Below are 26,400 nucleotides of genomic sequence, written 5' to 3' on the forward strand. Positions count from 1 at the left end.
ACATCTTTTCTTCTTTAGCCTAGTGAGGAAAACACCAGTAGGTGACTTTAAGGATGAACATTCATTATTGAAGTGGTTTAGGTGCAAGCTGCACTGCTCAGACATTTACAAAGATAAAACCATCTTTGCTCTGGAGAATATGCAATTATCAGTCTTAAATGGAATTGATGAAAAGGCCCTGATGGATATTGGACCAGGATGCATAAGCAGGAAAGGGCAGATCTGGACTTAAAGTTTCATGCATCTATCAGAATGCACAGCAGCTAATTAATATTGTGAAAGAAAACTGGAAAAAGAAGGATTTTTCACTGCTTACTAACCTGGACTATCTTCTTTTCTGCTTAACTGGCTGGTAATTTTTTTCTTCCCATGTTGAAATGGTCAGATGAAATACAGTTTCCAAATATCTGAAAGAAAAGCCAAGCAACTAAAATCACTGAACTTTCTGGGGAGTTTATATGAAGATATCTAAATTTAGACAGTTTTTACTGCTTTGCCTAACAGAACAGGTAGAATCCCATGCACCACTGAAATCCTGTTCAAGATCATTTTTCAGGGCTTCAGTGCAAGTAACATACACAAGGTTTCACTTTCTCCCAGGTAAATTTTCTCAGTAGTGCTGTAAGTGAACATCTTCAGCTCAGAAATTCAGTTCTACCTCTGTGAGGTGTTTTTAGGCCTTTCAGGGGTCAGAGGTAGGAAAGTGGAGAAAGGCAAATAAAATCAATAAATTGGGCCAAATTTCTGCAGACTACCTATGCAATGCAAGGCAGAATTTCTCCTGATTACTTGTAGTGACTTCTAGTGTTTCCCATAAGAAAGCAAATTCCAAATTTTAGATTTTATTTTAATCTCAGTACAGCATAAAGAAAATACCCTATAAATCAGATATGTATTTTTTGTTATAAATGACAACTTTTATAATCTTATAGAGGATCTGTGAGTATTAAAGTATTAATTTTTTTCTTAATTTGAAGCAGATATCTTGTTCTATTTTTGGTGAGGTGCATTCAAATGAACATAAAATAAGGTTATGTAGTTGAAGTGACAAGACTAATAAATTTTAAGAGCCATTTCCTTCAGCACAATGTAATTCTGACTGTACTGTGGGTTCTGGAGGAAAAAAAAAAAATAAAAAAAACCAAATCTGTAAAGCAGACCAGCTCTGAGTAGGATGAATAGGCAGGTGTCTCAAAATCTCTTTCATCCATTTTATACTTCTAAGTAAAAAATGCTGACAAATGTCATCAGTAGAATCATCAGTAGAATTTCTTACAGCCTTAATCCAGGAGAAACATCTTTAGTTTTAGGCTCCAGTTAAACTCATCTTTTCAATTAACCACATGTGCAATGAGATTCAGGCTTGCATTTAAAGTAAACCACAGGCTTGTTTTGTCCAAATGTATTAAGACTATAATTTCATAGGAAAACAGAAAGACCTTTATTAATTCAATGGAGCTTAGATTAAGATACTGGAGAACCAGAGGGCTTTTAGGCACCAAAACAGGAAAGAATAGAATAGAATAGAATAGAATAGAATAGAATAGAATAGAATAGAATAGAATAGAATAGAATAGAATAGAATAGAATAGAATAGAATAGAATAGAATAGAATAGAATAGAATAGAATAGAATAGAATAGGTTGAGCACCTGCAATATTTCACTGGTCTAGGTCTTTAAAGTCTAAGTAATATCTGCCCAAAAATGAAAGTCCCCAAAATTAGTACCCCATAATTCCCCACAATTAGCACCCCAAACCATTGTTAAATCAATCTTGGGGGTATTTGTTACGCATTTTAAGATACCATGTAGACAAACCAAAGCTGATAAGGCTGAATGTTTAACTCATTAATTTTTATATTTTTTTACTGTTTGTTTCTAAGTATATGTAACAAAGCAGACACATCCATCATTAATTACTATGTTCAAAGCTTTTCCCTGAATGATAAAGAGTTAAAATTAGTTTCTAGTTGCCCTTATCCATTACATCTTTATTAGAAATTACCACCATGTGCACAGTGATTTATGCACGTCTGTCTTTCCTGCAAATGAAGTATTACTCAAGAACATATTGTCCCTGAGAAAGGAGAAAAATAAAACAAAAATTCTGCAGATTAATATACAGCAGCATTTCTGATGCTGAAGCTAAAGGGATGCTGTTCAGTTGATTAGGCCACAAAATTGATTTACCTTTAAAGATGTTTCATATTATAGCTCTTTACTTCCAGACTCCCAAATGAGATTCTTTTGAAAATCAGTCTTCATTGACAAATGTTTTTGACAAAGCAATAACAAATGAGGCAGAGAATGGCTCCAAGGGGTGTGCTTACTGCTGCCTTCTCAGAACACCCAAAGGCACTCTTAAGACCTGCCTCATTGTCTTTGCTGACAGTAAATGTGCAGCCCAACTCCCTACTGCAGCATGGAAAGCATCTTCCAGAGCACTCAGGACCCATATTTAAAGCCATGATTGTTGCTTTAGTGCAGCTTGTGGAAACATAAAATCCTGCCAAGCATTTCTGCTCAGGCCAACAACGAGGTACCCGTTTGCATGGCAAGGTCCACATGCTTCCTGGGACCTCTTTTTAAATATACAGCAGATTTAACCAAGCAATTTATGAGGACCAATAAGAGCAGAAAAAAAAATATTCAAGGGCATGAATGACAACTGTATACCTCATTCCCATTTACTTTCTGTAGAAATTAGGCATTTAAATGACATCTGAGGCTCTGAAAAGTTCCACCTGCTAATTTTAAAGCACAGGATGGTAGAATGTTACAATAAATTAGAAAGCATGTCATTCTGAACAAAAGACATCTTTGGACTATGAATCTGCTGCAGGCACATCAAAGACAAATGTCACTGGAAATGCATTCATTAAGTTAGTGTATATATATTAATTCCTTCGTGGTTTAAAAGCTGTGGCTTCTGCTGATTGTTAAAAAAATTAAGAAATTTATCCCCTAAAGCCATAGAGAAAAAACATTAGACAGTGACTTCATGTGCATTAAGGCATAAAGGGGCATAATTTCAGCTGCTAGCTAAGACATCTGGACCTTTTAAAAGAGTTTCTACAGTAGGCAGTTGCATTTTGGGACACAGCAAAGATTTTCCCCATGACCACAGGCTTTCTTACCTCATCTCATTTTCCTCATAAAGCAGGGCCAACTTAGGCTGCAAAGCCATCTGTGAGGGTTAGCATGTTACACCTAAATGTACTCTCTTTGCATCATCTGATGTGTTTTGCTAAAATCACAGGACAGCATGTTGAATTTTATCCACTTGTTGTAAGAACTGGAATATTTGTACACATGGAAACCTTGATGGAAGCTAAAATGGCAGCTGGGATCCAGTTCATCTCGACACTTACAAACCTGCACTTTGCTTGCTTTAAAAATTAAATCAATTGTAAAAGTTGAAGTTTTATACATAATAATATTGCAGGCAAAAACTAAGCTCCAGAGAATAATAGAGCTGACAGCAAAATCTGGAACATGACTTTTAAACTCAAAGGTGCTGTGCTTCGTTTTCAGGATTTAATATTTTAGAAGAATTAGTGTGACATTACACAGACATGATCTGATTTTCTCTGGCTCCACGGAAAGAAGAGAGGATAAGTGCAGTTGCTTTTGTGCTGAATTTTCTAGCAGCTGTGTTAAGTCAAACTGCTGGGGCCATGTGTTTTAAACCCTACACAAAATCATGGTCCTGAAAAGGTATGGCAGGAGTGGCTTCCCATCTGGCCTTGCACTTCTGCAGGCAGTAAGAAAAATGCAGGCTTTGTACACAACCTGGGGACACGATTCTTTCTGGTGAAAAGCTGTCTCCTGATTTGAAAGATTTGCAAGTGATCATATGGTCAATAGCGCAGAACTCGGACTTCACAAATTAGAGTGACAGAAAAAGGTTTTGTAGGAGTACAAGTATGTTTTACTACAAATGCAAGGCAATAAATATAGGGAAAGAATAACCTGAACCATGGCTGCAGGATACCAAAATCCAAACTGACACACAGCTCTCTAAAAAGATCCCAGAAACAATTGAGACCATCAGTTCATTATGAAACTTTTTTAAAAAAAAAAGTTTGACATAATTTGGAAAAGTACTGAGAACAAGACAAAGGACATTATTTTGTTACTGTTAGAACCTTTATTTGTCCATATCTTGAGTCCTGTGATAGGTTCTGATCTCTGTGACTCAAGAAGGATGTAGTAGAGTTAGAGAAGGTATGGAGGAAGGTAGCTAAGATGATCATGGTGATGGAGAAGCTGCTTTATGAGAAGATTCTAAAAAGGACAGGAGTCCTCAACAGGGTGCTGGAAGGTGAGATAAAGATTTACAAAATAATTAAAGCAGTGTATAAAGTGAATGAAGAACTGTTATTCACTGTACCATGATACAGGAACTAGAGGTTACCCATCAAAACCATCCAGAAATGAATTTAAAAGCCCTCCAAGAGTGGTGATTCAAACACTTCCCTGCACAAACTTTTCCACTGTTTGATAAGCTACACTGAAGGAACTGAAAAGAACTCCTTATACGCAGTCATAGCAGCAATATTGCAGGTTACCATGGGAATATTGTCCACATGTTAGTTACTGCAGACTTAGAGTGAAGTATCACTGTGCCTTATAGGAACTGACTGATTAAAACTGATTTGGGGCTTTTGGAATGCATGCAGAAAAGCTACACAACCTCTCAAGAGGAGACAGGAGGTACTCTGCCAAGAATGTGGCAGACAAGCTGTTAGTTTCAAGCATCCCAGCTCCAGCAGATAGCAATCAGCTTCCTAACTAAATCAGCAGACTGTAGATCAAAAGAACTGTAATGTGTTTTAAAGCACTTCAGAAGAAGGAATGGAAGGTCAATTACCAGAATTGATGCCAAGCTGACAGGCAGAGTCAGTGGAGGGAATGTAAGGATAATCAGCCTTCTTGGATCCAGGAAACACTAAGATATGGGGAAAAGGGCACACACATTTTGGGTTTACTGATTTTGTGATATACCTTTCTTGAAAACATTTTATTCTAAGAAAATACTAGATGGCTTTTAGAAGATAAATTGATCACTTTATGAGTTACTGTGGCAGGATCCTTCATTTCTGAGAAACTCTCAGGAGAGGAAAGGATAGAGCAGATTTGAGGGCAGGAGATGAACCAGGTCCTGTGCAGAAAGAGGTGATGGTGAGAAGCCAAAAGCAGTAGAATGGGGAAGGCTGAACTCTCCCTGAATTGAAGGTGGCTAAGTGTGCCTTTCAGCTGGCACAGCTGACAGGCAGGCTTGGAATATAAGGTATGTTTCTAATTAATTAACTTTACCCACAACTCTGACTGTTAAAATGAGCGGTTTGTGTGAGAAATAGTTCCTACCCATGAGGACTGCAGAGAACACAGGTACGGCAGCTGGTAAGAAAAAGGGATAGACACCCATCTCACACATGGAGAATGCAAACATGGGATGATAAAAGACTTGTCTGAAATAGCAAAAGTATCTCAGACACAAATAAAGACTGATCCCTCCATCTGTGAATGCTTATCTGAATCCTCAAGTCCAGGACCTCTTTCCCACTTGCAGTAATACTGTCTTATCAGGCAGGTGCATACCCAGCTGGAAAAGTTAATACATGGCATAAGAATGACTCCATATAATCAATCAGCTGCAAGGGAGCATCTGGCAAAATAATCTCCTTGCTTCCCCCTCCTTCTGCTCCTCTTCTTGTTTCTCTAGCTGGTAATTTCCTCCTTTGGATGGAATATCTTTCTTACAGAAAAAGTTTCCAAAAGGCCTTCCATGCTTCGCTCAGCCATGACATGCACACAGCTCTTTTATGTTACCACAAGTACTAAACAAAAGAGTGGAAGAAAAATATCCACCAGTGTTCATTGATAGTTGTAATGAAATTCACCTCAGTAATATTTGTGCCTGTTCTTGTTTTTGTGTTACAGGAGGATTTTAGCCAGACTTTATTGACATGGAGGAGAGGGTGTGTGTGTGCGTGTGTGTGGAAAGCAGGGGGAAAAGAGTGGGACTAACAGACAGAAAAGATATCTTCAAAGCAGGAAAATGAAATATAACCTACCAGGTAGATGGATGGGATACCCAGAAGCTCAAATCAGCCTTCTCTCAACAATTGTGCCAACCATCTCTCTGCTAGATTTCCCATGGTTTCCCTTCAGTTTTTTTCATGTTTTCTTCACATACACACAACATTCATATTTAGTCTATTTAGCATAAAAAGGCAGGTGATGGAGGAGAATTTTTGGGGAGAATCCCAAAGTTCAAGGCCCAGTAAGTGTCCCCATCACATTTAGAATGAGAAAATGGAGGCAAAAGAGCATCTTGAAGAATCATAAAGCACAAATTGTCAACTTTGAATGACCAATTACAAGACAGTCTGTATTTAAAGCACTGCTGTTAATCACAAGCTTGAAAGATAGAACTTTAAAAATGCACTTATCTAAAAATGAATACTAGGAAGCTGCAATTTGCTCATAGATATTTCATGATCTAAGAAAAACTCATCAGATAATTTTTTTGCTGTGAATTATTCACTTGGGTTTCAAATTGCTACATGTCCAAGTAAATACAATGAAAACCTATGACTCCTTGTCATTGGATTTGCTCTTTGGGAGCTGCATTACACTCACTCCTCAGCAAAACAGGCTTTGTGTGACAGCAACATAACATTAACAAAAGGATTTTCTTGCCTTTTCCTCCAGATTTTAAATTAGCTTCCAACATATTCATATTATAACTCTACCTTTCCCATACAGACCCTGATGCAGCAGAAGATTTCAACTTCCTTGCCTGCAGTTAAGCACGGCTAAAGAAAGATCTTTAAAACCAGGAGAAAGAATGTATGGTGAAGGGTACACTTCTCTTCCCTGCTGAATTGGCACACTAACATGTTTTGTAGCTGATCTTAACTTTACATTCCAAAGGCAAATATTTCTGTCAGTTAAGCTGATCACAGCTGAGGTCTGACAAAGGCCATGTTATTGCTGCCCTTTAAGCTGCAGCAGTTTAAGAGCCCACCAGAGTGCAGTCCTTCCTCCTCACAGAAAAACCACTGGGCATTGCATAAAGAAATGGTCGAGTAAGGAGCTTTCAAAAAAGTATCACAGACAATCAAAACAAAAGACTATAGAAAATAACCTTTTGCTACTGCAAAGTAGTTGTAGAGAATCAGTTACCAAAAAAAAAAAAATAAAAATATTACTATAATATATTTACTCAAAAAACTTACATCGACGATTTGAATCTTCTTTCCCATTTGAGCCATCCAGAAACACATAGCTTCCTGCTTGCAGTGTAAGAAACCTGGCTTCCCCTCCTGCCTGTTATATATGAATACATCCATACAAGGCAGTATTTTTCCCCTCCCAGCTCTCTCTATTATGATCAATAATAAACCTATATTTCATTGCCATATCCTTGCCAATCTCCTTCAGCATCTTTGAAAAGGGATTATTTCAGTTGCAGAGTGCTTATAATAGTACTTATATTTTTGTTTTGTCCTGCTTCAGTCAGTAGTCTTGAGATGGATGACTCAAACATAAAGCAGCTACCATAAAAGTCCAGCTGATGCACTGTAAATCTGCACACCTAACTGTGATTAATAGAGAGAGGTGTTTCAGACAGTGATCATATGATGGATGCTGGTGAGGAGGAAGAAAAAGAGATCCAGGAAACCATAGTGAAGAATAAATTGTCCTGACAAAAGTGGCAATATATATATAAAAATGTTAACTATCTGCATAAGATAAATGGTGGGCCAACAGCAGAGAATGTCATTTGCCATAGTGAAAAACAGTCCTTTCCTACCAGGGAGCAAAACAACAGTGTCTTTGGCTGAAACAAAAGTGCCTGAAAGCATTACTTTTTTGGACTGTTTCCCCAGTTAAGTGCCTTATTTACTTTTCCCACCCCTCTACCTCCTGACAGGGAGGCTGAAGGAATAACAGCACTTAGGGAGTGCTCTCTTAAACTGTCAGGTGCAAGTCTCTGGATGCATCAAGAAGTATGAAGGGCCTGCATATGGAATTTTCTCAGGTTCTTTGATCCCAAGCTGCAGAAAAGGCTCCCATAGGTACATGAGCCTTTGGTTCAGGTCATACAGACGTTTTCATGAGCCCTGAGATATATCATTCAATAAGCAAAGCAGCAAGCATGTAAGTTTGTCTTCTGTTTGAGAAATTCAGCCCCAGACGAAACCAAATGTCATGGATCAATTCAAGTTTAAGAAAAAAGTGACTTAGGGTGGTTTCTAAAGGTCTGAAGAAGAGGTTGAATGAGTGACCTCCACATGCCAATGAAAAGAGTGCTGGACTATTTTAATGGTTGTCTGCCCAGAGGAAAGTGACACAGTGCCTGCCTCTCACATGTCTTCTCATGTATATCCATACAATGAAAAAAATAGTTATAACTACTCCAAAGCACGCAGATATCCCTTCAGAAAGTTACCAAATAGCACTTCAGCAAAATATGTAATGGTAAGTTAGAGAAGCTACCATGAAACTAGATAACTTTACAAATCCATTTATCAAAGTAGTTACATTTCTCATTTCAGGGCAAGTGAAAGATAATAAATATAGATCAAAGGAAGCCTGTCAGTACATAAAAAGTTGTATTAAATGAAAAATTGATTCACAAAATAGCATTATATATTTTATAGCCTCTTCAAAGCTCCTATTTAAAAACTGAGCTTTTTTTCCTACACTGAACTTTAACAGCTATCATATCACATAGCTATAACCCTTGGGGGAAAAATCATGGATTAAAGATCTATAGTGACTAGAGACGGTTCCAATCAAAGTCCAGAAGTAGGATGTGAATCCTTTCAGATTCCAAGGACATCTAAAATGAGATTTCAGTTGGAAAACACAAACAAATGCTTTAGTTAAGAAAATTCATGCTGGAAATCAGATTCAGTAAATGCCTTCAGCCATTCTGCTGAGCACACACGGACATTTTAGGTTTATTTTTCTGAGGTACAAAACAGCAAAGCATCTTCCCATCAGATGAGGCATTCCTGGAGCTTCAGATCATGTGGCTGGGAAAAGCCAAGGCCCTGGGCTTTGGATGCAGATTGTGCCACTTGGCAGGACCATCTTTTACTCCAGGTCTGACTGGTAACCAGCTCTTTGGCAGCAACAAGGTGTCCCTGTTTCTTCTCCATTTTGTGATCTCAGCCCATGAGCACACAGGTGATCTTCACAGCTGCCCTTGGCAGGTTTAGCAGGAGAAAATGCCAGAGACAAGCCCTGTCAAAGAGAGACAAAATCCCTTGCTGTGGGGAGGAGTGAGGTGTAGGACCATATTTACAGGAAAATGGGCATGTACTAAATGAATAAGCCTAATCTTCTGGAACTAAAGAATGAGGTCATCTTTGTAGATAAAAAAGCTGATGTTGCAAGAAGAAAGAAGAAGCAGAAAAGTTACTGACAGACAAAGGGGTGTCAAACCAAGTAAAATGACACTTATAGCATCTACCAATTAAATTAACAAAAGAAGTGTGTGCTTGCCTCATGGACAAAGCAGAGCAACCAATCAAAAGATACGTGGACAAAGCAGAACAACCAACTAAACAATGCATGACTGTGTAGACCAAGATAAGAAGTAAATACAAACAATGTTTAAAACCACAATAAATGGCTTTTGCTTGATGCACATTGAATAGTGCAGAGTCCTTTATCTTCTCTCCTCAGTGAAGGAGAAATTGGATGGACAAAGCTCACGCTGAGTGGCCAAGACTTGACAGATGTGTGGAAGCAGCCACCACTGCTGATCTTGGGACAAAATAAACACTGGTGCCGATGACCTTCACACACAGCCTGCTTGTCTGTCCCCTGCAATCCACCAGAAGTGACAGTGACAGCACAAGTCATTTTCACCTTCCCCAGCTGGTTCTAGCCAACCTGGCTCCCTCCTGCACAACAGTTTTCTTTTTGAACCTGACAGCAAATATGGATTTTCTAGAGAGCTGAAGTCTAAAATGTAGCCATCATTGCAGACTTTATAATGTACCTTGTCATTTCTGGCTATTTGATCCCTTCCATTCCTATAGTAAGAATTAAATGTTACCTTGAAATCTCAGAAGCTGAAGGAGGTATGTTGCATCCCCTAATAGCTATGGGATGTTCGACTGTAAAATTTGTACACAGTTTGATTGAAAGCTATCACTATTTTAATAGAATTTTTGAAAAGGTAAGTGGCACTTTTTCACTTAATTTTTCAGGAGAATTCAATCCTTGGACATATTACTGAGAAAATTTTAAACGTTCCATCCATTCCAAAGGATATGCTTAAAGTCTTGTTAGAGTTTGTTTGCAATGTAATCCTAGCTTCTGATCTGGAAACAACAAATATTAAAACTGTAGAAAACAGCATGAAAATTCTATAGGTTGCCAGATCTAAAGTGTTTTACAAAAAACATCATTTCTACAGATTCTCCTGCATCTGAAAGACCTAGTCAGGAAAACATGTTTTAGACATATAGACGAATAAAGCAAAGCCAAGAAACAGGAGAAAATGTGCATGTATAGGTGAGGAAAATCACAATTTGCTTTCTGTAATGTAATGCCGTGAGAAAAACAGGGAAAGAAATGCCAGTCCTTTGGGGTTAGTTACTCAGTCCCTGTGCTGGCAAAACACTGCATAAAACAATGTTAATTTGTCTGTGGTCTTTGCTGAGGTTTGCAGGTTTGAAGAGAAGCTACGGCAATGAAAGTTTAAATACATCTTTTCCTCTCTTCTAATATCTAATCTAAACCTGCCCTCTTTCAGTTTAAAGCCAGTACATGCCCTTGTAAAAAGGGCCTCTCCAGCTCTCTCGTAGGCTCCCTTTAGGCACTGGAAGGTGCTCTAAGGTCTCCCTGAAGCCTTCTCTTCTCCAGGCTGAACAATCCCAGCTCTCTCAGTCTGTCTTCACAGCAGAGGCACTCCAGCCCTCTGAGCACCTCCGTGCCCTCCTTTCACTGGAACAAGCAGGCAGGTCCCATGTGGTGTCAGCAGTGCTATCACCTGCCTTCCTGGCCTTGCCTTTAACTAAAAGTGCAGCAAGAAGTCCTCATGAGAGCATCCTGTAGGAACAGAGGGGCTTTTTTCTTGTAAGGAAATTATATAAGAGCTTGAATGACCAAAAGGGAGAGCTTCTCTCTCTCCTGTTCTGCTCTGTGCAGTGCTGTGGGAAAATCTATCCAGGTTCCATCAGATGCTCCACAAACATAGAGTGACCAGAATCTGAAGGGACATTAGATTTACTGGCCATCTATACTTTTATTATTATTCTGTCTTATTATAGAAGTTCTCTTATGAAGACATTTGTTTTTCCTGTTGAGGTTCAGACAAGATCCTGCACCATCCCTCTCCTCTCTCACCTCTCCACCCCCATGCAGAACAGCTTCCAGATGAACACAGTTTGATATCATCTCATTTAAAAGGGCACAAAAGCACTATGCCACTCCCCAAAAATATCTCCAAGCATTTCTCACAGTGACGAGTCCTCCAAAATTAACACTCTAACATTGCATTGAGGATGGGAGCTTGAGCTGTCACCTCCATCCACTCTGACAGGGAGGCAATGCAGAATCGTCTATTTGACGAAGGCACAGGCAGTTTACTGACAGGATAACAGAACAAAGCTTCCATCTGCATCCCATTACAGGTGCTGTGCTGACATCTATAAATTAATTCTTTCTGCTTCCTTCAATTGGAATTGCTCTTTTAAGGACAGCAGTAAAATATATATGACTCCCAAATAAAGGGCATTGTATCATTTTAGATACATGATGAATCATGGATAGGGAATACTATGTTTCATATGATGTTCATTAGTAAAATAAGCAATCATTTCAAAACATCAGTGCAGATTAAATCCAGTTCTCAGCTTCTTAGAAAGTAAACCTCAATACCACCAAACCCAACAGTTGGGATCACTGCTAGCCAGCAAAGCTAAAGCTGGGTTTACCCTTTTCCTGTATATAATTTTTTTAATTAGAGCAGCTGTGAATGGTGATTCTAATTAAGGCTGACTGCTCATTATTCCAATTCTTCTTAATTTTGCTAAATTTTAGGCACTGGTTAATAATCATAAAGAGGACAATAATACGTCTGGTACACCCTAATTTAGAGGTGCTTGACCTTGCATTTTTAATCTACTCTCATTAATAATGATTTTGAGCAGGTAAAGCCAACTTATGATGGTCAAAGCTCTGCACAGCTACTTCAATTACACAACTGCCTGATTCAGAAAGTCTTGACAGAATATGTTTAATATTACTAGCCCAAGGCTATAAAAGTAGCTAATATCAGAATTGCCAATAGATTACAGAAGTTTTATGCCTATAATGTCATGATTCATCCACTAATTTTTTTATTAAATAGAGTTTTCATTCAGATTCTATTCTTGTGATGATGACTTTGAACATTAGTTACCCTTTTGATGTCAGATGGTTATGGAGTAAAACTCCCCTAACTGTAGGCAAATGGAACAGTTATTCATTGATGATAATGTGAAAAATTACAGAGAACATTCAGCTCAGCTCCAAACCTGCAGTTTACTAAGGTAATGCTTCAAATACCATGGCTGGTTCATCAACCATGCGAGGTTCAATAACAGAAAATTAAATTCAAAATTTAATATATTAAAGAACTAGTTAGGTATAACAGGGACAGGCTCCAGAGGAAAGGAAAAAAAATGTGTTTGCTGTTACTCAGAGTACATTCTCATATTTTCTCCTATTTTCTCTCCCTACTTGCATAGGAAACTTATTTCCCTCTCAGATGTTCAGACTATGATGCGCTGGGATTTTACACCATTACACAGTCTGGTGGATCTATCAACCAGAAACCTCTTCCAAATGCAGGAAGGTTTCTCCTACCAATTTTAATATCTGCAATACAGACAGGAAACATTAATACCAGGCTAAAAGAAATCAGTAATGTCAACATTTCTAAGCTGAACTGCTTATGTTAAAATCATTACCAAGAGAAATTGGTGTAGGCACTGACACTGACCATTCTAACGCCACATTCATTCTTCTGGGAGAAACACATATATATAGGGATCATTTTTTTAGAATTAGGTACATACTGAAAAGCAAAACTGTTTTTCTATTAGCATGGCAAATGTGGCCAGCAAGATTCTGGATGGAAAAGTGCAGCAGCATCTGGGAATTTGCAGAGCTGAGCTGCTGAGATACGAGTGACTGGAACAGCAGTGTGAATACCTGCCCATTCCTTCCTCAGGTGACTTGGCTATGAACATGTCTGTTCTGGTGAACATGAATTATTTATGCTTCATCCATAGTTTGTTATAGCAATTAAGTAACTGTGTTAAGTAAGCAGACGGTTATGAAAGGTTTAACTTCACAGAAAAGGAACATGACTAATCCTCACAGGAAAACCAGGTTTGACGAAGTCAGACTGATTGTGCACCCACTGAAACAGGATTAAAGCAAGCAGAAATCTGCATGCAGATTCAACCTGCAGAAATATGTTCTAACACGTCTCTGCACAATCTGTATGCACATGCATGCAGACAGGCTTACCTGCAAAGAGATCAGACCTATAACTACAGTGATGGCTTCATGTGATTTTACAAGCAATAGAGATAACCTTTGAGTATCCAGGCGCAGGATATCACTGGATATCACACTGGTGTGTGATAAATATGGACATAACACACTGAGAGTACACACATCCTTACATAGATCCAGAAGGTCATTCCTCTATAACATTAGGTCAGGATAGCTTCTATTTGGTGTCCAACCTTTCTATCTCTGCTAGATCAAGTCAACCTAAACCCATGAAAAACTTATCCATAGATCTTGAAGCACTTTATAAAAAGATGGACAGGTATTACTTCAGCTCACAGATGTGTAAAAAGTAGGCCTAAATTCATGCAGAGGGCTTCAAGTCTTTAATCACATGCAACTAGTCATGCAACCCTTCATGCAACAACCCTAACTGAGAAAGAATCATAGAATCATAAAATCATTTTGGTTGGAAAACAGCTCTAAAAACATATAGTTCAGCAATTAATACTGCAAAGTCCTACTAATTATTCATGTTCTTAAGTGCCACATTTACATGTCTTTTACATACCTCCAGGGATGGTGATTCTACCACTCCCCTGGACAGCCCATTCCAATGCTTGTCAACCCTTTCAGTAAGAAAATTTTTACTAATATCCAACCTAAACCCTCCTGGCACCACTTGAGCCTATTTCCTCTTCTCCTATTGCTTGTTTCCTTGGGAGAAGAGACCAACCCCCACCTGGACACAACCTCCTTTCAGGTGGTTATAGAGAGTGATAAGGTCTCCCCATGACCTCCTTTTCTGCAGGCTGAACACCCCCAGCTCCCTCAGTGGCTTCTCACAGGACTCATGCTCCAGCCCCTGCTCTTCTCTGGAGACACTCCAGCACCTCCATGTATTTCTTGTAGTGAAGGGCCCAAAACTGGGCACAGCGCTGGAGATGTGGCCTCAGCATCAGTTCCGTGCCCCTGTGATGTGCCAGCATGCTGGCTGATACCTGCCGGGATGCCTTTGGCACGCTCCTGAAATCCTGCTTGGCCTCTCTGCGTGCTGCACTCTCTGCACACAGGAGATTCACTTCGGGAAGAAACCACTAGAGGTCAGGCAGGATATAATCATGGCCACAATGAGAAGGGAGATTGCTCAGAGTGCCTTTAGCAAGAGCAATGAGGGACCAGAGTGACACTCACAGAAAAAAAAAAAAAAAAAAAAAAAAAAAAATTTAAAAAAATAATTGGCTACTTTTCATGTCAGGAAGCAAAACTCTGCTCTTGAAAACTGATATTTTCAAGACACATCACATGCACTGGTATGAAATTATCAGAGAGGAAATAGTTTTATTAGATAGAATACAGGTGTGCAGCTAAATATGGACATTCTATATAAATTGAAGTTGTTCACAGTAAACACAGTTGCTGAACAAACACTCAGGAAGTGCTCAAATCTACCCAAACTTCACTGTATCTTCAGCTGTCACCTGAAACAGGTTTTCCATATTGCTTTCGTTATACAAAGGTGTATCTGGGGAGGACAATATGTAGAAAATATGTAGAAATAATACAATTCTACATTCTACAATATGTAGAAAAACACTCTTTTTTTCTCTCTTCTGAATGAGAAATGCAGTCCCAGTCTTAGAATACATGTACAATATCATACTGAAATGAGCCCAATTGCTCAGCAGCTGCTTCCCTGAATCTCCCACTCAGTTGTCACTGCTCTGGTGATCTCCTCAGGGATCTATTCCTTCAGTGGAAATGGAAGAGTCAAGCTCATGGCCTCAAAGGTGACCACTCCCTGCCACAAAACCTGTGGCACCACTCAGTGGGAGAGCTGATCTGCAGCTGCCACAATCTCCTTTAGCCTCATAGGTTTTCCTGGCCACAGGAGAAGTGCCACTTCTGGCAAAATATCCCTCCCCTCTGATATAGACACTCATATTCCCCTGTATCCTCTACAGGGCTGTAAGGTCAAAGGCTAGGTGGAATTTTTCTACTTCAGAGTATGATTCAGAGGATTTCCTCAAACAACTACGTTTCTTTTTCCTGTGTGCCACTTCACTACTTGGTGCACTCATCATCCTGCCTGATTTGCAGCTGAGTGCTCTAACAGCACTTCTATATTTCCTGGAAGCTTATTTCCCAGGAAGCACTTAAAATAATTCCACCAACACTGACATTAAAATAGGCTGAGTTATCAAAAAGAAGGCTACAATAGCTTTGGTTTGTTTACTCACTTGCAAATAGCCATATTTATTTTATCAGCTACCATACCCTCAGGGAACAGAAGAAATGATTGAAAACTCAGTAACATTTACTAAGCTTCACACCTAACTGTATCTCCTACATTCCTGATTCAGTATAGATCTGTAAATCTATATTTAGTGATACCTGTCTCTGATAGCTCTGTCAAAAATAGCACATCCAGCAAAAATATCACTTATTTTAAGTTAGGTAAAATCTGTATAGGTACTTGCCATCTACTAGACTGTGAGATAGCTGTCTGAAGTGTGTAAGGTATTAATGGTATTAATAATGGTATTAATGGTATTAAATGGTATAAAACAAAATGGTATTAAACAAAATGGTATTAAATGGTATTAAACAAAAACAGAAACACAAAAATTTATACCTACTTGCCACAATACTATGGGAAATAAAAAAGGGAAAACATGCAAACATGTGTTACTCATTAAAACAGAATCTGCTGATCTTTTAATACTTACTGATTTCTGTCAGCTCATGTCATCTTTAACAGATATCAAAAGTAAGTCTTACATCTTCTTCTTGGCTGCTTCAGTGTCAGAACCGACATTACACAAAGCTGGAAAAGCTGGGAACCCTTCTGTTCGAATTTATATCTGAATAGACAGACAAAAATTAATGTCTAATTGCTGCCTGTAACAGTGTAAACTTCTTTCAAGTTTTCTGGCTCATAGTGACTTCATTTGCCTCTTAGCACTATGAACAGGGTCTACAGAGGCAAACTGAAAAGTGCTACTGAAGACTGCTCTGGTTCCTGTGTCCCCATACATTATATGTATGTGGCATCACTGTTTTAATACTCCTAAACCATATTCATAGCCAAAATGCATGTATACTTCAGTTTCCTTAGATTAAAATAAAAAAGCACCCCTCAGAGAAAAGCCCAAACAAACAAACAAAAAACCCCAACCAAATGAAGGAGGGACAATTGTTCATCAGTTTCCATGGAGCAGAGGGACAAGGAAATACACAGACATAGGAAAAGTCATTGTTTTTCTCTTCTTTGTGTTTCACCTCCACTGCAAGTCCTGAATTTCACATTGCATAGCTGCTGGAAATTGGAGAGTAACACCCAGTGGATAGAGAAATAAATGCCTCATCTCTGTGCATAGGCTGTATTGTTACCATGTACATAATGTAATCTGCAATTGCCTTTCAGATGGGATCTGTGAGAAAACAGTGTAAATACCCAATCAGGTGCCATTAGTGATTCTGCAAGATAAGGAAAACCATGCCAGAAAGAGGGAACAGATATGGGATGAGGCATGCACAGCATGTGTTGGTTTTTCCAGAGAGGCTGTATTAACACATTGCTCCTATACTCAATCCCCTCTGGCAGAGACAGAGTAGATGCCTTCACAAGGATAGTGACAGAGCTCCCGAGCATATTGACTGGATGGAGCAAAGCATGGATAAAAACTGGCTCTGCCAATTCATGGGGGATGAGCACAAAGCTTTATTTTCTGTAGCTGCAGAAATATTCTGGGCATAGGATACTCCCTCTCCTTTTTCAAGTTGAGACTTTTTAACCTCATTAATCTGCTAAGGAAATAATCAGAAGTACCTATTAGCACATGGTTGGTTAACTGAAAGTACAAATAAACCGTGAGAGTCAGGAGGGGCTACCATAGCCAGCCTTTCCATTCCTAAGGGTACTGCAGGCACTTTGGGGGGCATGAGATAGCACAGTGCAGAGGCACCTGAGCTGGCTCCACTGCTCCAGCCAGGCATCGCCTAGGACGAGAAAGAGCAGTGCAGATGTTTTTGTGTAAAGGGCACACGGTGATGGAGAGCTGCAGTCTGTTAACAGCGGTGATGGCTGTACCCTGTCACTGTGCCCATGCCTACAAACATCAGCAGCTGTGCTTCTGGAGTGTGCTGTACACACAACAGGAGCAACCTGACAGAACACACTGAGCATTACTCAGCTCTTCTCTTGAGACACTTCTGCAGTATTCCCACATACTGTGCTGGAATAATGAATGTTACAGGTTTGCTGGGGCCTTCAGTAACTGCGCTATTAAGATGAAAGATAAAATTTTAAGCCATTCAATTTAGAATTGCATTTAGTCCTTCCACTGCCTGCTAGGACCGTGGAGAATGCAGCAAAAACATTCCTTGGGAGAATAGAAGGGGCAGTATTGCAAAACAACATTGCTCCAGACCGCACTGTACTGAAGATCCACTCCAAACTGAGAGCAAAATGTTTCATAATCCATACAACCAATGTAGCAAGATGAAATATACACCCATTCAAGGAAGATATTCCCTTCTGCAAAAGAAAGCACAAACTCTTACATAAATAGATTATGATAAGAGCATCACCACAGTTCTGCCTCTGCTAATATAAAGGGATAGCCCATGTACTAAATGGGAAATGGACAAGAGAAAGAGAAAAATATGGAAAGAGAGAAGGCAAGGGAGGGAAGGAAGGGAGGGAAGGAAGGGAGGGAAGGAAGGGAGGGAAGGGAGGGGAGGGGAGGGAGGGAAGGGAGGGGAGAGAGGGAGGGAGGCAGGCAGGTGGAAGGAAGGAAGTGTCGGAAGTGTCGGAAGTGTCGGAAGGAAGTGGCGGAAGGAAGTGGCGGAAGGAAGTGGCGGAAGGAAGTGGCGGAAGGAAGTAAGGAAGTGGCGGAAGGAAGGAAGGAGGGAAGTGGCGGAAGGAAGGAAGGAAGTGGCGGAAGGAAGTGGCGGAAGGAAGTGGCGGAAGGAAGGAAGTGGCGGAAGGAAGGAAGTGGCGGAAGGAAGGAAGTGGCGGAAGGAAGGAAGTGGCGGAAGGAAGGAAGGAAGGAAGGAAGTGGCGGAAGGAAGGAAGTGGCGGAAGGAAGGAAGGAAGGAAGGAAGGAAGGAAGGAAGGAAGGAAGGAAGGAAGGAAGGAAGGAAGGAAGGAAGGAAGGAAGGAAGGAAGGAAGGAAGGAAGGAAGGAAGGAAGGAAGGAAGGAAGGAAGGAAGGAAGGAAGGAAGGAAGGAAGGAAGGAAGGAAGGAAGGAAGGAAGGAAGGAAGGAAGGAAGGAAGGAAGTGGCGGAAGGAAGTGGCGGAAGGAAGTGGCGGAAGGAAGGAAGGAAGGAAGGAAGGAAGTGGCGGAAGGAAGGAAGGAAGGAAGGAAGTGGCGGAAGGAAGGAAGGAAGTGGCGGAAGGAAGGAAGGAAGGAAGGAAGTGGCGGAAGGAAGGAAGGAAGTGGCGGAAGGAAGGAAGTGGCGGAAGGAAGGAAGGAAGGAAGGAAGGAAGGAAGGAAGGAAGGAAGGAAGGAAGGAAGGAAGGAAGTGGCGGAAGGAAGGAAGGAAGGAAGGAAGGAAGGAAGGAAGGAAGGAAGGAAGGAAGGAAGGAAGGAAGGAAGGAAGGAAGGAAGGAAGGAAGGAAGGAAGGAAGGTTGGTTAGTTTATATAACCTGTCTGATTTTTACAGAAAGCAGCAACTGGAGAAATGACTGAAGTATGAATGACATAAGAATATGGTTAGTTCCTGTGAAATAAGAGCATTTTCATTAATGTAGAAAACAACTTTTTCAGTGCTGTACTACAAAAAAGAATTTGTAGTGTGGCTATGGTCTTTCTTGAATCTGTTTCTGAACATTTTTTATTTTTTTTTTTTGAAACAAAGAGTCTCAAAAAACAGGATATGTTCCAATTTGTGAATAAATCTACTTGTCAATGAAGTATCCTAACTAATTTTTCTTTTCCAGTTCTTCTCCAAAGGGAAGTAATAACAACCATAACTGATTCCTTACACTTGTATATTCTGCATATCAGCATATGATTTCCAGGAAAAAACACATCAATATTTGCAATATTTTTTACTGATATAACATTCTTCATCTGAGATTCTCAAGGCTCGCCACAATTGTAGAAAAGTATTGGATTATGGATAGGAAAATGAAGGCATAGAAAATGATCATTGGGACAACGAAGTCTCCCTGTGCCACTGTGTGACTGTTTTTGCTTGTTTGTTAAATACCACAGGTGAGTAAGGCAAAACCCAAGAAAATAAGGAATTTGCTGTCTTTGCCCTTATAGTTATAAGGAGATACTTGGCTTATACATATATATATATTCAAAATATTTCTCAAAGTAATAGACTACATAAATTAGCACATACATACTCAACTGAATGAAGGCGTTTGTGTGGTTTGGGGGAATTTTTAAAATATTTTAGTTGGTTGGTGAATTTTAGGATTGGTTTGGTTTGGCTTTATTTGTCTTCTGATGCGTATAGGACAACCAGTATAGCTGCGACCCACCTACACAAAGCCAGGACCATACTGCTCTGAAAATGTACATGTCAGGGTGCAACCCTCAGTGGTCCCCATTTGATTATGATACTGAGTAGACTATGAGCATAAATTTTTCATCACTGTTTTCAAATGCTCAAAAATTAAATCCACTGTCTATAATCTGTATGATTAATTTGGACATTCTGAACTTGAAAACTGTTGGTTTGATTAAAGCAGATTTTTTCCATATCTTGTAATAGAAACCTCTGTATTTTCTAGAACAATGATACCTTACAGTATACATGCACACTAAACACACAGTAGAGTTTCAGACAGTGCTTAATACACCTAAAATATTAAACTCTTTCAAAAATAGCAGGATTTGGAAGCCAGCAGTCAATGTTTCTCCCACTTGCATAATCTTGCCACCATGAAAAAAGGGGTTTCAGGAAATTCCCATAAAGGGTAAGAAAACCCTAACACATGATGAAGTACGTAGTCCATGAGTGGAAAATTGCAGATCTAGCAAGCAAGAGATCCTGAGGCAGCTTCCTTAAAACTTTTTGATATTTTCTTGCTTGTTTGTCCTACTTCTGGTTTTAGCCAACATTTCCAGTCCTTCTTTCACCCAACATATAAATTAGACATATTTATGCTCGTTTTCCAAATGCAACTTTCACACAAACACCTTTTCTGAATTAGCCTAACACTACAAGTGTAAGTGTAATTTTTTTTTTCTAAATGGCTATTTCTAAATATATATTCTATTTATTTAGCCATTTCTAAATGGCTATCATTTCCACAAAAGCCAGAATTTTGATATCCAATTCTTCCATAAAGAGCTGGGAATTTTCAGTTTTCTAAGTGCTTGTAAAATTCTAGAAAGTCACGGTATTACTCTAGGCAGCTGAGAAAATGTAATACTAATACTAATACTAATACTAATACTAATACTAATACTAATACTAATACTAATAATTTATTTTCATTTAGCTAAAAAATCCCATTGGTATCACTTTTAGTAGTCAGTTGTTTATTGCATTAACAATGAGTACTGTGAGGGAAATTATGTTGTTACATTTCCTCTTCGTTAGTATCAGCCCCTAATGCATTCAGCTCTTGCTTACTAGGAGAAGATTTCTCCTTTGTCAGCACTGCAAAGCCTGAGCTGCTGTGGGAAAAAAAAAAACCAAACTGCAACCTATTCAGCCTCTGTCCCCATCAGCAAAGCTTTGGGCAAAGTTCTTCTCACTTCCAGTGTGGCACAATTAAATACCCTGATGCTTAACCCTTCACTGCAAAGGTTTTCTTGAAGGCAATTCCAGCGTCCAAAGGAAAATCAGGACACCCTTTTTACTCATCCCTTGTGAAGCCACAGATGGAGTGAAGTTCCGGGCTTGAACTTCCCAGGGTAAAAAAGACAGGGACATACTGGATTGAGTCCATTGGAAGATAACCAAGATGATAAGCTGACTTAAACAATTGACATATGACAAAAAGCTCAAATGAATTGGCTTGTTCAGCCCTGAGATGACAAGGCTAAGGTAGTGAGATCTTACTGCTATCTTCACCTATCTCATGAGAATACAAAGAGAAGAGAGAGCCAAACATTCTTGAAGAGGTATAAAGTAACAAATAAAAAGTTACAGCAGTGAAATTTTGATTAGAAAGAAGGACTTTTTGTTTGTTTTGTGAAAGCAGTCAAACATCAGAATTAACTGCCAGAAAAAGTTGTGGTTTCATCATACTTTGAGATGTTCGGAACTTGACTGGCTGCCCTGAGCAGCCTCATCCAAATTAGCCCTGCTTTGATCAGGGATTAGATCAGGTATATCCTCCAGAGGTCCTTTCCAATCTAAATTATTCATTGTTTTTAGAATTTTATAACTTTGATTTAAAGAAATAACAGAGATTATCAAAAGTTAATTCCTTGAAATTCCATTTCGTATGACCTGCTCCTGAACAGAGAGAAAAGTTATAGAAATAAAAGGTAACTTGTCTTATGTGAAGTTTGCTTTAGTCATGAAGAATAAAATAATGTAACAGTGACATACATGCACACTCTTGTAAATAAAAGAAGGTATTTAGATGTGAAATAATCAATGAAAACTATAATAATGAAAGAAAGGAAACCTACAGCCAAAAGGAGATTTGTACTCTGTGTAAACAAGTCCAGCCTGCTTACGTAGTTAGCAGGTCAAACTTCCAAACCATTATTCACCTTCTGATTTGGCTGAGAGTATTTGTCAACACTGAATCATTCTTTGGCTCAATTTTCAGAGCCAGACCTTTGTTTAGAAATTGCTAATTGTGTTTACTACATAGTGTCCAAGGAAAAGGCATTTCCACAGAATGACAACCTTAGCACCAAAGGCTGACCCACAGGTGACTTTGCGAGGTCCAGCCTTATTGGGATTCATGAGCAAGTACCAAAGAACTGGCAGTGTGCGTCTGACTTTGCTTCCCCTCCTGCTTCAAGTCCAACAATGAATACAGTCAATAATTTTTGGGTTTCCCTGTCTGCACACCTCGCTTGACCTTGGGAAAGAACAAAATAACTCTTCTTTCCTTTTCCTTTCCAATCTATCCTCCTTCAGTATAAATACAACAAACTCATAAACAGAAAGAAAATCAATTGTCCAATTTTCACCTGTCACTCCCAGATCTCTTGTGTTAGTTCCATAACTTTTTCTAGACTGCTATATATCACCTTTATTATTTTCTCCTCAATAGAGTGAGTCCTATATGATGGTACTTTATATTATTGTTTGGCTGTTGTCTGAACTAACAGCTGTTGTGTATGAATTGTTCAGGATTACACAAAGGGAATATAGCAAGTAGGAGATCAAATTTGTGTTTTTAAATAAAACCTGCAGTGGAACCAGTATGTATTCAAGTCTCTTGGATTTTTATGTTGTGTTTGTTCTTTGGGTTTTGTTGGTTTGCTTTTTTTATTAGATAGCTGAATTAATTAGATTATCTTTTATTCTGGACTGTTTGTGTACTGTATGATTCATATCTTATAGAATACCAACAGTGTATAACTCACTGGAGCAATGAATTCCAATTTATTTATTGAAACAGACTGGGACACTTTAGCAATAATATAGGACTTCCAAACAGAATTTAGCCAGTAAGCAGAAAGTTGTATTTTATCTCGAAGGGAATAACTGGACTAGAAAAGGCACAGTTTGTTGATCTAGCAGTCTTCCTACACTTTAACTCATTATCATAGGATGATAGGTTCACAGAATCATAGAATGGTTTGGGAAGGACCTTAAAGATGTAGGTAGCTCCAATCCCTGTGCCATGACGAGGGACAATTTACATTAGACCACCACATTGCTTCAAGCCCCGTCCAGTTTGGTCTTGACACTTCTAGGGGTGGGGCATCTGTTAACTTCCTTGGGCAACCTGTTCCAGTGCCTCACGACCCTCACAGGAAGGAAATTCTTCCTAATCTGTTCATTTTCATACTGCCCCCAGTCACCTGGAGGTGTTCAAGACTGGATGAGGCACTCAGTGCTGTGATGTGGCAGGCATGGTGGCGCTGGGTCACAGGTCAGACTGGATGAGCTCAGATGATCTCAGATTTGGTTTTCCAACCAAATTATTCTGTGATTCAGACTGGCTACAGTCACTGCAGAGCAGCTCCAGCTCCAAGGGTGTTTGGGATGCTGTTTGCCATGGGGGATTAGGAAGAGCGGCTGCCTGCTGGCAGACAAGCCTGAGACACACAGCAGGCTGCATGTTCCATACGCAAAACATGTGGCTTTGGGAAACAGATGCAACCGCTGAGTGCCAACATATTAATTAACCACCACGTCCTTTCTTTCATGTCTCCCCGCTGCTGCTTTGGAAGCATTATGATAATTATCCGCAGCTCTGAGCCTCGGGGTTTGCAGAACAGCTATTCAGACACGTGGTTCCCTCAACGGGAACAGACTCCTAGGTCGGACCCCGCGTCCCGGCCGTGTCCGGCTGAGCTCGGCACGGCTGGCTGGTGGCGAGTCCGCCATAGGCCGCGTCTCCATGGCAACCGCGGGGCCCGGGCGGGGCGGCGGAGCTCAGGGCGCATGCGCAGTCCTCCCTTACCCCCCCGCGGTACCTGGGGAACGCGGGGACTCCGGCGGCGCGCGCATGCGCCTCGCGCCCCGTGTGCCTCCGTCCCGCGTGGGCGTCGCGGGGGGCGGGCACTGGGGCCGGACACGGGAACCGGAAGCGGAAGCGCGGCCGCGCGCGAGTGAAGCCGCTCCTCGCCCCGGCGGGACCGCCCGCGCTGCCTCGTGCCCGGCCCGGCCCCGCCCCGCGCGCCTTCCCGCGCTGCCCCGAGCCCGGCCCCGCCCCGCCCCGCCCGGCAGCCGGGGAGGGGCTCCCGCCGCCCGCGCCGCCGCCCGCGCCCCCGGCAGCTGCCGCCGGCCCCACGGCGCCTCGCCCGCCCGCGTTCCCCCGCCCGGCGGCCGCGATGTCCGACAAGGAGTTCATGTGGGCCCTGAAAAACGGAGACTTGGATGAGGTGAAGGACTACGTGGCCAAGGTAGGAGGAGGCGGCGGCGCGGGGCGGGCGAGGCGGCGCCGCGGGCGGAGGAGGGAGGGATGTGCGCGCAGCCCCCGGGATGGGGCCGGGGCGGCGGAGCCGCGGCCTGGGCGAGCACCGCCGCTCTCTGGGCTCCATGCGGAGCTCAGGGCCCCCGCCCCCTCCTGGGGGCCTCTCGCTCCCTCGGCTTCCTCCTTCTCTCCTGCCCCCGGCCGCCCCTCGAGCCTGCCGCTGGAGTTATTCTGTGTCACTACGTGAAACTTAATGGACTGACAGCCAAGATCCCGGTCCTGCCTCGCTGATCTTGTGTGGATTTGTGGCTTCGGTCTGGTTATCCTTCCACTATGTGCATCAGGGCTCATCCTTAATAGGATGATGCTAAGCTACCGGGTGTGCTGAGGCTTACTTCATTAACCTGGGAAGTGTGGTGATACCTGGTTAGGGCGAGTGCTGCGGGCACGGCAGACACCTGTGTGATGGCTGAACAGTTCTCAGGTACATGGAAGGATTTGAAAGCTTCATTCTATCCTCATTTGCCTTCTGTCGTCACTGAGGTTTGGTGGGAAAAGTACGTAAGGGCAACATTCTGCTTCAGTGAATCCTTACTATTGAGGAATATGGTCTGGGAACTGTTACATCAGAGCAGAGGTGTACATCTAGTTTACCTGTAATTATTTAGATCTCCGAACAAGTTAATGATTGTCTTTGAGAGCTTGACACATGCTGACACAACTTGCCATAATGATTTAAGTTCGTTCCACTCCAGTTGTCAACTTTCAAACTTTTAGCGCTCCTGGCAAAAAGAAAAGTGTGCAAGTACTTCCAGCTGCTTTGGTCCGAAGTCCAACAGCTTAGCCTGAATAGTCTTCTCTTGACTGTTCCAGCTAAGCTTCTGGACTTTGCATCAAAGTGGCTGTGCACTCACATGCTCTGCCTATAAAGTTCTAGAGGAAATAACTGGGAATAATGTAATTATCCCACTTCGGCTGTTTGCTTAAGGTCGTGTACCCGTGTGTATGTAATAAAGTTGAGTAATACATTGGTATGTCTAATATCTTCTCAGATTTAGGGACTTGCAGAGTGTGTCAGCAGCATATTTGGATTTTCTCTACAGCTTTTGAAGGATTTCCATGTCTAGAAAATTCACCGCACACTAGTAATTAATGGTTCCTTGTGTATGTTTAGCTGAGGCAAAAGCTTTAAAGCTTTGGCAGTAATGGTCTTGGTTCAGTTTATATCTACAAGTTCACCACAGTACTAATTAGAAAGGTTTTTATTGTATTCCCATTCTTCCCGAGTGGCACTGCAACTGGTGTAGCAAATGGATTTATGTGATCACTCTCCATCTACTTCAGTGCTGTGTCTGGTACTTGGTTCCATCTGCTACTGAAAGAGGCTTGAGCCAGCCTGGATGCTGCTGTAGTAAAGAGCTGAAGGCTATCATCTAACTGCACTAATGAGGCAGAAATCCTTAAAAGAGAGATCCTCACTGGGGTTAGATGGTTAGTGTAAAAGGAGCCTGCAATCCTTAAGTACTCTTACATTGTAGAACTGCTTCTGATGTAGAAATTTAATAAACTCTGGGTGTTTTCTGTTGATTTGTGACCTAATCTTATTCACACTTTCCTCCCACTTGCAAGTATGCATTGTGACTTCAGTTGTTAAACAACCTACAAGAAGTCAAATGCTTTCAGTCCTTTTTGTTTCCTTGACAGACTGTGGGCTAGTAAACTCTTAGGCTCGGTTCCTGTAGAAAAAAAGCTTATATAAGCAAGTTTTGACTGATCCTTATCCTTCCTAGTGGTTTGTAAATATTTTTTGTCTTTTTTTTGTAAGTTTTACAGAGGTGC

At 40.9% G+C, this 26,400-nt stretch overlaps 1 protein-coding gene and 1 long non-coding RNA gene across 2 annotated transcripts in view; one reads left to right on the forward strand and one right to left on the reverse strand.

The window, feature by feature from the left end:
- The window catches only part of LOC106628410 (uncharacterized), a 39,747-nt gene extending 15,539 nt beyond the window's left edge, over positions 1–24,208 (reverse strand). Inside the window, exons 1-3 of the long non-coding RNA XR_001331797.2 lie at positions 24,122–24,208; positions 16,267–16,401; positions 321–407 (exon numbers count right to left, since the gene is read on the reverse strand). This is a non-coding gene — a long non-coding RNA (uncharacterized LOC106628410). The remainder of the gene's footprint in view (positions 1–320; positions 408–16,266; positions 16,402–24,121) is intronic.
- Positions 24,209–24,413: 205 nt separating this feature from the next.
- MTPN (myotrophin) overlaps positions 24,414–26,400 on the forward strand; it is a 30,951-nt gene continuing 28,964 nt past the window's right edge. Inside the window, exon 1 of the mRNA XM_005527916.2 lies at positions 24,414–24,550. Coding sequence (XP_005527973.1) covers positions 24,479–24,550 — 72 coding nt within the window. The 5' untranslated portion in view covers positions 24,414–24,478. The remainder of the gene's footprint in view (positions 24,551–26,400) is intronic.

This window comes from Pseudopodoces humilis, chromosome 5 (genome assembly GCF_049639895.1).
Source record: "Pseudopodoces humilis isolate 2021_Gansu_Grassland_sample_001 chromosome 5, ASM4963989v1, whole genome shotgun sequence".
NCBI classification, from domain to species: domain Eukaryota; kingdom Metazoa; phylum Chordata; class Aves; order Passeriformes; family Paridae; genus Pseudopodoces; species Pseudopodoces humilis.